General features: G+C 38.0%; 1 protein-coding gene across 4 annotated transcripts in view; it reads left to right on the top strand.

Moving 5' to 3' along the window:
• snama (something that sticks like glue) overlaps positions 1-12,079 on the top strand; it is a 51,695-nt gene that overhangs the window by 14,960 nt on the left and 24,656 nt on the right. For 2 of the 4 annotated variants that reach the window (XM_072296548.1, XM_072296547.1), the window contains 8 exons: positions 839-971; positions 4,893-4,993; positions 5,610-5,705; positions 7,867-7,960; positions 8,805-9,599; positions 10,210-10,269; positions 10,875-10,964; positions 11,599-11,817. In XM_072296548.1, the coding sequence (XP_072152649.1) occupies positions 839-971; positions 4,893-4,993; positions 5,610-5,705; positions 7,867-7,960; positions 8,805-9,599; positions 10,210-10,269; positions 10,875-10,964; positions 11,599-11,817 (1,588 nt within the window). Of the gene's footprint in view, positions 1-532; positions 972-4,892; positions 4,994-5,609; positions 5,706-7,866; positions 7,961-8,804; positions 9,600-10,209; positions 10,270-10,874; positions 10,965-11,598; positions 11,818-12,079 lie in introns of all 4 variants that reach the window. The other 2 variants (XM_072296546.1, XM_072296545.1) reach the window with 1 other exon arrangement.

Genomic DNA, 12,079 nt, shown 5'->3' with positions numbered 1-12,079 from the left:
CCTATGTCCTGTGAAGCATACTAATCATTCGAAGAATGAACTAAAGAAAATTATTTGAGTTTCAGTTAATTAAGGAAAAAGAAAATTCTTCTGTGTAATCTCCTTGGTGCACCAAAGTTTAGCGATTTAGTCATAAATCTTGAATTTATTAAGTGTCACGGAACAGAATGAATGAATAAGGACATCTGCACTGGTTCAAAGTTTGTCTGTCATTTTAGTCAGATTAGATCTCAGGTTTGAGTTTTGGTTTTTAAGTGTGTCTATTTTTTCTTTTGGTTACTGTTTGATACTTTTGGATAGCAGGCATATCTATATTCCTTGATTTATCAAAAAATTCCCACCAGGTTTATCTGCTTCTGACACAGGAGACCTCCTATTCAAGTTTCAGACTATTTCATTGGAGATAAACAAATTTCTGTGTCTCCTAGGCTTTAAGTGGATCAGTTTGTCATCATCTTTCTATGGACGTAGGCTTACTTATTTCTCGTTTGTCATGCGTCTTGGTTACTAAGCGTTTGTGTTGCGTTGACAGTGGTTGCGGAGAAAGGAGGCGAAGGAAGTCAAATCAATGTTGTATCGAATAGGCCAAGGCCTCCTCCTCACCTGCACCCAGGACACCATCCACCGCATCCATCAATGAACTACATGCCACCTCATCACCATCAAACACATGTCCCTCAGTCACACCAATCAGTCCCTCCCAATACCCACCCTCCCAGCACTGGTCCCATTATCCATCATGAAGTCAAACCTCCCCTTGGACGCCCCAAAGTGTTGTCCGCTGATACTGAAAAGACTTCTAAAAGCCCTAATTCTACTGTTCCTTCTCATTACCCAGAGGCCACCCCAATGTCTACTTCGGTCGTTCACCCTCCTGGTACTGATAGCTCAATCCGTCCGCCGGGCCAAGATTCTCCACCTCCAGACACTGGCATGATCATGCCGCCAGTTCATCAACCTCCTCCGCCAATGTGAGTCATCCTATTTTATTCATTTTTATACGTTAAATTTTATTTGTCAAAAAGTCATCTGTAAGATACATGAACAAGACCTTCAAACTCATTCATAAACTTGTAGCCGGGCTCAAAATACTATAAAAGTTAATGGGTAAAGTAAAAAGAAAAGCTCCGATTATATTTTCTATCTTTTAAAGACAGTTAACTAAAACATCCTTTGTAGAGTAGGTATAAGTACGTTAAAATCATTGTACGATTGAAGAAAATTTGCAGTAGCTTTAAAGAACGACTGTCAAATTTCTTTCAACAAAACAAAATATGATATGAAACTTGTAAAGTCGCAATCGGCGATACACGTTTTTGGACTTCAGTCATCAAAATATTCTTTGTCATCCTGTGTATCGCCTCGAAAGTTAAGGAACTTTCTTACAACAAGACAGAGAAAATAACATAAATCAGAGGAATTCCATTTCTAAATTTTTGTGACACAGTGCTACCATACTTACAAGAAAGGTCGTCTATTTAAATGTTGCCATGATACTTCTGTGCCCTCACTCCCCCAGGACAAGTATTTGTTTTCAAGAAAATTTAATCTAATCAACTTTTAAGCACGATAAATATGTTTCCTTGAAATTTTCAGGTACGATTCTTCAAATGGAAGGAGGGTCCCTGGAAATTTCAAAGAAAAATATTTACAAGTTTTCTAGAAAATTCACATTTTATCAGCCGCAGTTCGGAAAATTACAAATTTTGTTAAGTCCTTTTACTGAGCACAGATCGGTTGAGTCTCTATCATGCGCACTGGTCTGGATTAGAAATGAAGTACGGCTTTTCTACGTCAAGAAATACTGACGTGAGCACATGTTTTTTCAGGTCGTATAATTGGTTGGTAGGTCAGGAGATCAAACAACATTAGGCCTTGTCTCCGCAGGCCGTTTCACGGGATTTGTCCCAGGGAAAAATCCCCCTTACGAAGTTGGGAAAAATATTGAGTTATTCAACATTTTTCCTAATACAAAGTATCTGAGAGAGGAAGAGGAAGTGAAAGCGGAGAGGGCGATATTCTGTTGTTTACTTGATTGTTTGTGTTTGTTTAATTGAAATGATTTGTCTAATTGTTGAACAAGATCAGTGATTATCTTGAACCAGGTTATACACTCGATTTTTGCTAATTTATCTTCCCACGCCAACTTCACGCAGGAACATAAGAGCCCTGTCTTGCGTTTTGGAAACGCAGCAAACGAATTTTAAGGTTAGAAATTTGCAGAAGAGGGCGGCACTTTACTTGAATCATTGGCACTACTTCACACTACCACTACTACTTCCTTCAGAAAGCCAATGGGCTCTCTGAAGGAATATTGTATTGTCACTTACTGCTGTCTTGCCTCGTTTTGATACAATTAAAATGAATTTTGCTGTTTTAGCAATTTCAGTGATTTCATCTAAAAGAGTTTAGACGAATTTGGAAGGAAACTCGATTTCGAAAATTTGACACATAATTACTGCTCTCCTGGCTATCACGGCAAAATATATTGAATGGTAACAAGAGTCTTGGTAGCACTGATGATCGCGCATCGTGGTCCGTATGATCTTCCGGATCCACAGGCGAAATTCCGGATTCCGGCCGTTCAGAACTACGTTTCTGAGCATTTCTCTAACGCCCCCCTTCCCGCAAAATTATTCCTAGCGATATGAAGATGTCTCGAAATCGATTGAGCTTTCTGATTTTTACTCTACAGTTCTATTTTGAAGTGGAATGATTTTTTTCAATATAATTCTCTTCTGTTTGAAAATAAACGTGCATTACCCCAGCCCAAGTTATTTTTGGATTTGAACAGATAAAATCGTGGTTTCAAATTTCGAATTAAAGGAGGAAATTTTCAGGGCTGTAAAAATTACCACATTGTGAGTAGTGTTAGGCCTCAGTTTTCTTTTTTCCTCATCCTCATAACTTTCGGAATTATGCTCGGAAATGTTGTGTTAATAGTTTTGCTCTAAAATTTTGTAAGTATGATTCATGACCATGGGGAACGCTTTTGCGATCTACTTTATCGCTAAAAGATGAAAAATTATTAAATTTACAAATAAATTTCCTTTTTTGTTTTTTATCTTTGAGGTTCCATGAAAATCTTATCATCCCATCATATATGAAAGCCACCTTTGAGAATTAGAAAGCTCCTTAGATTTAAGGGAAACTTTTCAAATCTATGTAGTAGGGCTGTGCGAATAGTGAATTTTCCGAACGAAGCGAATAATTTCGGCAACTATTCGCGAATAGCGAAGCGAATAACGAATAATTTAAGTCAATTATTCACAGCTACGAATAGTAAAACGAATAATTGGAAATGACTTTTTTAAGTGTGAAAATTCGCGAATATTACAAAAGTCGACAAAAAAAATGTGACTAATTTTTAAGAATTTTCCATTTGCTCATACGCCTGCACAGAAAACAATGAAATGCTATGATAGTAGCCTAGGCTGTTAAGAATTTGTTCGAAGATCCCTGGATGCTGGCTTGACTGTCCCTGCAGTTACGTATGCATTTCCAGGATTTGAAGGTAACTGCGCGGGCAGTCAAGCTAGTATCGAAGGATCACTAGACACATTTTAGTATTTTATTTTTTTCGCTGTAAATAAAAATGTGTTTATGAACTTTTTTTTTCAATTTCAGAAATTTCTGTGTCTTTCAATCCTTAATTTGGGCTCTTTGCTTATTCCCCAATCGCAATCGCGCTCGCTGTTCGTAAACTCGGCAAAGTCGGTAAAGATCAAAGGAGATCCGCCGTTCGCGATGTCTCGGGTGGAAGCGGAAGCCTTGCGCAGGTCCTCGCAACGTTTCACGATTGCCACTCGGAAATTCGTTATTTTTGATGGCGCGAATATTTGAAAATTCATTCCTCGTGACGGCGCGAATATTTGAAAATGTCAGTTCAAAAATTCACTATTCGCGACGGCGCGATTATTCGCAATTTGCGAATAATGCGCGAGGCAGACGAAGCGAATATTCGCACAGCCCTACATGTAGAAAGATCCTCTTTGACAGGAAAGCACCCTCCATTTCTTGCAAGAGTTGAAACGAGTTAAAATATCTTTACTTTAAGGTGGATTAATAGTCCAGGCGCCTGGTAGCTAAAAATGAGGCTACCTGGAATTTTGGGTACACAGCGATTTTTTTGGCTTACTTTATGTTTTTTGGGTCGCTGAATCCGAATCTGAAGTTTCCGCACGCGTATCTGGTGAGCATTTTCCGCTATTTTGAAAAAATGGCCTAAAAAGGCCTTTTTTTGCGGTTTTTTTGATATAGCGGCTACGGATGAGGAAAAGTCCCGGATTTAGCTAATGTTTTGAATAGCTGACAAAATTTGGAAGAAAATGGTATATGAATATGCTAGGTTTGCTCAAAAATTGAGGAACCTCGGATTTCGGAACTTTAGAACGCTTCGGAACTTGGCTGACCGCGGCGAGCCGGATCGCGCGTTGACGGGTGCGCCGCGAAAACGTGAATAGGCGCGATGTTCACGATGCTGTATCTTCCTCAATTTTTAAGCAAACCTAACATATGTATACACCATTTTCTTCCAAATTATGTCAGCTATTCAAAACATTAGCTAAATCCGGGACTTTTCCTCATCCGTAGCCGCTATATCAAAAAAACCGCAAAAAAAGGCCTTTTTAGGCCATTTTTTCAAAATAGCGGAAAATGCTCACCAGATACGCGTGCGGAAACTTCAGATTCGGATTCAGCGACCCAAAAAACATAAAGTAGGCCAAAAAAATCGCTGTGTACCCAAAATTCCAGGTAGACTTACCAGGCGCCTGGACTATAATAACTTGTTCGAATGAATTCAGTTTTTGGAACATTTTAAGGGAATCATCAAAGTTTAAGAACTGATTTTTTGAAGTGACTTTTTTTCTAACTCTCTCGTTTTGTTTTAGTATGAATCCACCACCTCCTGGCGAATTTGGACCCATGCCTCCAGGAATGGGATATGGCCAGCCAATGCCTCCTATGGACCCCTCAGCATCAAATTGGAATGGTAACCAAAATATATATGTCCCATAGCCTTTCATAGTGTCTTGTATATCAGGAATCATCTAAATGCATCGGCTTTAAGTGATACTGTACAAATTTCAAATCAGAGCAAATAAAAAACATAGAATTTCTTATGAAGGCTCAGCATACAATAATATTGAAGCAGTAGAATTGCAGTGCAATTTTCCTCTGTGTTTTCAAATGAGTATAATGTAGTTGTAATCTTTTAATCTCAAACTGCTTTGATTGTACTTTTCTAAAATCTATTTTGGAATTCCAATTATTTCACATGGTTTCCGGCTGTCGGGAAAATCAAGAAATCAGAGAATTTTTTTTTAAGTAATGCGTTGTATCAGCAATTTCTGCAGGTGCCAAGCACGCAGAAGCAGGTGCGAGGGCACTGCAACTAGCACTAGCAACTTCTGAGAGCTTTCTTCCTCCTATTTTGGACAGTGAGCTTGAGCGTCAGGACTTTTTTACGAGAGTGTGAATGGGTCCTCTAATTTTGAGTTATTAGATTTCACAAACTAGATTAGCCAAAATTTAAAATCAAGTCCCAGGAACTGCTTGTCTTTAACGAGCCATCATTTCCATCACTAAATTTATGTATTTATTTTCAGTGAATGGACCTCCTCCAGGATATTCTCTGCCCATCATACCAATGCAGTACGGACCCGGACCACCTAGGCCTGGAATGCCCATGTATTATGATAAAGGTAAATTCACGCTCCTATTTCTTTTCTTTTTTTTTCTTCTTTTTTTTTCAAAGCTAATATTTTCTCTCTCGCAAATGCTCATTTTTTTGTTCCTCCAGTTGAGGATATCAATGGTGAAAGTCCAAAAATTGGCCTCTCAGATTGCGATGCTGTAAGTCTTTGCCCGTGTCCTTTTTTTTAAAAGGGGAACAGCTTCTGTTGAAATTTTTTGTGAAATTTCTTCACTCATTCTCAAAAAAAAAAAAAAAAAAAAATTTCACATGTTACTAAAAACATTTTGATGTGTTTTCTTTGAAAAAAATTATACATTTTCGGGTTTTCCTTGTTTGTTATGACAGTTTTTCAGCAGCGACGGTAGATGGCGCGAAGATCACACTTTTATGTTATGCCTCGGGTCATATCCATGACGGCATTATAATGCCGGCATGTTAAGTTGGGTTCACTGACGAGTGTGATCTTCTGATGAGGTCTAAAAACACCCAAACCAGTATAGATCTCTGGCCGTGACTTCAACTTAATATTCCAATGCAAACTGCTTGAGTTGAACACTCTCCCCCCCCTTCTCAGTTTTGTACTGGTACTCACTAGAGTTAAAAAAATTTATTTTTGACTCTAATTTTAATTTTTGGAACTTCTTGGCTTTGATTTCCCTGCGAAATGATGTGGACCCAGCATCATTTCTCCACCTTGTTACGTTAGAGACTTTAAAGCGTTGCATTTGAATTATGCATTTTTCGCATTTAGCTAGCAATATCGTGGTGGGCATTGTTTCCATATTACTCATGTATATGGCATGAGGTGTGGGTCTTTAATCAATGCAACTAGGGCTGTGCGAATGTGGTTTTTTTTATGTCGAATCGGATCGAATCAAATATTTTGAAAAAGTTTCGAATTCGAATCGAATCGAATCGAATTGAATTGATCGAATATTTTAATTTTTATCTAATTTTGACCAAAACCAACCTCTGTGTTAGTCGAAGTAAAAATTGAATAAATAATTTTTTTTCTTTCTAAAATTCAAATTTTGAATAAAGAAATTACTAATTTAGATAAAAAGATCAAGAATTAATCAATTTATTTAATCATCAAATGGTTTTGCATACATTTTGATTTGTTGGAGAAAGAATAGAAGGGAAAGAAAATTGTTTCCTTTAATTAAAAACAAGCAATTGATTGAACTGTGGCGGAACAGTAAAACTGCTGCTTACTGTCTGAAAATCCATTTTATTCTGTTTTACTGCACATCAATGCTGATCTTGCAAAGATAGTCCAGCAACATTGTTAAGACCAGGGTGCCGCACGAGGCGGAGGAGGATAGGTTATGGAGATCAGTACATTCGCCCATTTGTACGCCATGTTGATGACGTATTCGGTGGAACTCAAAGACGCGTTGTTAAAGTCAGAAGTGCAACCGCTGAGTTATCCGCTGAGTGGCTGAGCTCAGCCGAAGTGTTGTTAAACGTTTTCTGAGTTATCCGCTGAGGTAATCAAAGGCCGCCATCTTCTCAGCAAAATCGCTCAGCGCTCAGCCTGGTTCCCAGGGCGCTTACCAGTTTTGCTGAGAAGATGGCGGCCTTTGTTTACTAACAAGTTTGCATCATCGCTGAGCGGATAACTACAAATGGCGGACTGTCGTCATTTCGCTGACTTCAATTTTTAACTTTAACAACGCGTCTCAAGTAGCGCGAATTTTGAATTGACCCGTCTAATAATGCGAGTCCGCGAGTGCCATGCGCTGAATGAACCACTGAAACGTTGGCCTTTGTTTACCTAACCTCAAAACAAGTAGTTTGAACTGCGCAGCCTGTTTGAGTTCTTTCTGGTACGTCATCAATATGCCCGAATGTACGAGTATTCGGTCTTTTTCTTTAGATATTCGAAGTTTTGTCAATGTTCCCCAATAATTCGATTATTCGAGATTTCTAAGTTCGAGTTCGAATCGAATATTGGAAAAATTATTCGAACTCGAATATTCGAGATTTCCGAATATTCGCACAGCCCTAAATGCAACATACATCCGTATTTTATTTTCGAGGTGTCCACCCTATGATACTTCTGCTCAACATTTTTGTTCTCTGAGTTGGGTCAATTTTGTCACGTATCCATTTTGAAGTTCTTTCAATGCATCAAATTTTAATATCTTTGCCCTCACTTGTTCTAGGTATGAGAATGCCAGGATATCGAAGTATGCATCCCAGAGGTAGAAGTGGAAAGCCTTCATCATTCTCTAATTACAGATATCCTACTCCACGTGGGTAAGTTAAGCAGGAATCGTTTAGTACATAACCATCAGAAAATTGAATTTTTCCAGACTAAGTCACCAAGATCAGACTGAGGTTTTTTCGATAAACCCAGAAAATGTTACAAATCAATTCACTGCAGGTTCAAGGAAATATCTCCCATAAATTGCTATAATTTGGTTGATTTGGAACTGAAAGATCCTCTCTGGGACTCATCAGACAGCTCAAAATTTAAACTATGACCTGCTCTAAGCTGCATCTTGAGTTTTATTTTAGTTGTGAAATGATGAACGCAACTTTCAATCTTAGTTGCTGCGAGTCATCCTCAATATGAAAAAGTAGCTTCACCTGGATCCGGCCAAATAGCTTCAAAAAATGCGAGTCCTAGGTAGACCTTATGCCCATTACTTTGTCAATTGCAGTGAATTTGAGGATGCGGCAGCGTCTCAAACCCTGAATTCTAGAAATGAAAATCGATTATTTCCAAAAATTTCATCGGCCTCTAAAAATCTTTAGTAGGGTGTTTTGGAATTTTTTACGCTCTCTATATTTTTGACCTGTCACCAGCCCTAATATTAATTCTAAAGGTCTTATAGTTACTTTTTGCCAGTGTCTGTGATTTTTTTAAGTTTTTTTTCATTTTAAAGAAATGTTGGCTGTCCCATAAACTACCCATAGTTTTAAGAGGATCATACATAATGAAAGAAAACTCCCTGATAAAAGTTGTTTGAAAGTTTAATAAGTCCCAAAAGTTTGATGTATTGCTGTGTTTTAGGCTCACAAAAATAGGTATCTTTCATTTAAGGAGCATCTGTCATATCTTTCAACTAAAATTCTCTCCTCTTTTTCTTTTTCATAGAGTTGTATTGAAAGAAAATGAAGATCCACTGGCTGCTTTTGAAAGGCATCTTGCCGAAAAAGATGCCAGAGACAAGAAACGGAAGCATCACAGAAAGAGGTCTAGGTCAAGATCATATTCCCGCTCACCTGTCAGACACAAAAAGTCTCGATCACCTAGGAAAGGCTCGAGGTCGCCCAGGAAATCTTCTGTGTCTCCAAGAAAAAAGTCCAGATCTCCAAGAAAGAAGTCTCGCTCCCCAAGGAAAAAGTCAAGATCACCACGAAAAAACTCTCGCTCTCCGAGGAAAATGTCTCGTTCACCAAGAAAAATTTCTTTATCTCCTAGAGAAGTTCGAAAAGGCTCTTTATCGCCACGAGGCTCTCTACCTCCTCGAAAGAAATCTCTTTCTCCCAGAATGTCTCGCTCACCCAGAAAGCTTTCACGGTCTCCAAGGAAACTTTCTCGATCCCCTAGGAAACTATCACGCTCGCCAAGGAAGTCATCCTTGTCACCGAGAAAGAGATCACTGTCACCACGGAAAGTTTCACGCTCACCAAGGAAGCTGTCACGCTCTCCTAGAAAAAGTTCTCTTCCTCCTAGAAAACGCACTTTATCTCCAAGAAAAAGCCCAATTCCCCCAAGGAAAATTTCTCGCTCCCCCAGAAAATCTCGATCACCAAGACGGATATCTCGATCTCCTAGGAAAGCTTCTAGATCTCCAAAGAAATCTCGAAGTGTCTCAAGGAAGCTCTCCCCAAAAAAGAAGTCTCCAATCAGAAAGAGAACCCGTTCACCAATCAGTAGGAGGTCAAGGTGATTACTTTATTGACTTTTTGTTAGTCTAGTTAAATCTTGATAGGTCTTAGTATGGACAATTGGAAAATTTGGTTAAGTTTAATATTCTCTCCCTTTAATTTTCTCCCAGAAGCAATCTAATCGGTCTCGGGGTAAGGCGGACAAAATCGCCAATTAAAGTTGGGTTGCATGTTGACTTATCAAGATTTTGCTATATCTCATCAATGGTTTGCAATTGCCATGTAACTTTTTTACCTAGAACCATTTACAGAAATCCGTCCTTTGTTCTCTAGATAATCTGCTCTTAGAAAACATTCCTTGGCAAGAAGAGGTGATTTCAAGTTAGCCATGAATCATTCTTTTATCATTACCTTCATATAAGTCCCTTAAAGCTTAATATTTTAAGTAAGTGCAATTTCTCGTCAGGAGGTCTTTAAGGTTTGTTTGTTTTTTTTTTTCTAAAGTAGAGGTTAAATCAATAGTCCCAAAGATACTTTTTTCTTACACGAGTTCAACCACCATGAACAGGTTACTGACTGTTTTTTCTCCATGATGCTATGTTCAGTGGAAAAATGAATATACTTTAATACAATTAAAGCTAATCTGTTCTTCTTGCATTATTTTCCAGGTCTCGCTCCTTTGAACGCCGGCGATCTAGATCGCGATCATATTCGTTTTCTTTAAGCAGGTAATGAATCTTATTTGTAACTTTATTTCTAAGAATCCTGTTGAGTTTTATCATGAGCGCAAGGTTGAATTTTCGCCTCATTAAAGTGGCCGGTGAAAGCATATCTCTAACTTCAAAAAGTAGAATAACTGCAACAATCACCAAAACACAGAATATCGGCATGTGAATTTCTATCCGCTGATAATAGACAGCCAGAGTAATTTTAAATTAAAATATGGTTGGATTCGTCCAACCAGGTATTTGTTTTGCTAAAGAGATTTTAGCGAATCTCTGGCTCAGATCAAACATCGGCATTATATAGCTGGTTTGATCATACAGTGTTTTTTCATGCCCAAAAATTGCATCTTTTTTAGTTAAATTAATGCACACCTCTCCCTGTATTTTAATGGTCATCTAACCATTTTTTGAAAAATGCTGACTAACACAAACAGAAAACACTAGAACATTTTGAATAACATCTCAAAGTTTTAAGAATTTGAAGTGTATCCAATCCCGTGTTTTCCGAAGTATTGACCAATGCTTGACTGTTTTACTGTCTCATTTTATCATCACTGAAGGGATTGATTCTATGAAATCTTCAACCTAAATTGCTTTTGTTTTTTCAGATCACGAAGCAGATCTCCTACCTCTCGGAAGTATTCTCCCAGACCTTTGAAGCCGAAGCGAGAAAATTCACTTTCTCCGTACTCTTTAAGGTATTTCATCAATTTGTTTCATCCGTTTCTAGCCAATTCATTTTAAACCTCAGTAGAGAAGATCTCCTGCAGGAAATTTTTCCTCTATTGATAGAGGGCATAGAGTTGCACAATTTTGGTAACGGTCATCCAGAAGTCTTGCTGCCAAGCTTGAACTTCAAAAACTTGAATTATAATTGCACTAAATGAGTTATAATTTTACTTTTAAATCTTTCCTAGGTAGTTTTTCAGTTTTTCTTAGGAGTCTCTGCTCCAAGCATAGCTCTTGGTGTCTTATTTTTATTTTTCAATGCCTAATCTTGTTCTGTATTTTGATAAAATAAGTTAGCAGTTGCATCAATTTTCATAAAAACTATATTCAAGCTGCACTAAAACTTAAACTTTTAATTTTAACAGGAAGAAAGCCTTTAAGCGAGCGGTTGTCTACAAATCATTGATCAAGTCCCCGAAGAAGCCATTCCATGGCTCACACTTGCAATAATCGCTCACTTGCAAAATTGAAAATCGAAAAAATTCATTCCAAAAAAAGAAATTGATCTAGGAATTTATGTCGCAAATAAGGGTTCTTTCTGTCTCGATTTTATGAAAATATTTCCATTCCAATCCTCTCTTATTTGTCATGTCTTTGTTTCAGGCACAAAGCACAATCGTATAGAGATCGCTCACCCCCACCTTACAATGATTCTTTCAATGATCCCCCTTACGGTCGTGACAAATCCTTCCGTAACTCTCACTTCAGAGGAAATTTCAACCGTGGTACACGTAGTGGGCGCCACACTCGCACAGGAAATCAGTTTCAACAATCCTCATCTTACTATCAAAATAATACCATTCCTGAAGAGAACCAGTCCAGGTATTTAACTCTCTGCCTTTTCCTCTTTATTTGTATTCAACTCTTTGTAGTGTTTTTCTCAATTTGTTTTGACTTTTCCAATTTTTCCTTTGTTTCATTTCTTGTATCTTGTAAAAATTTTGCATTTGAAGCTTCGTGTGGCAAGGAAATCCTGTTCTTGTTTTGTATTCACTTTCGCGCAAGTCCTCGTTTGTCGAAAAATCTTACTATATTATCTACTATTGAAAAAAGAGCTTCAAAACTGCAACTACCCAGGTTATAT

The sequence above is a fragment of the Bemisia tabaci genome, chromosome 2 (assembly GCF_918797505.1).
Source record: "Bemisia tabaci chromosome 2, PGI_BMITA_v3".
Lineage (NCBI taxonomy): Eukaryota > Metazoa > Arthropoda > Insecta > Hemiptera > Aleyrodidae > Bemisia > Bemisia tabaci.
The sequence above is the reverse complement of the archived record's forward strand: the minus strand, read 5'-3'. Positions and strand labels throughout refer to the sequence as shown.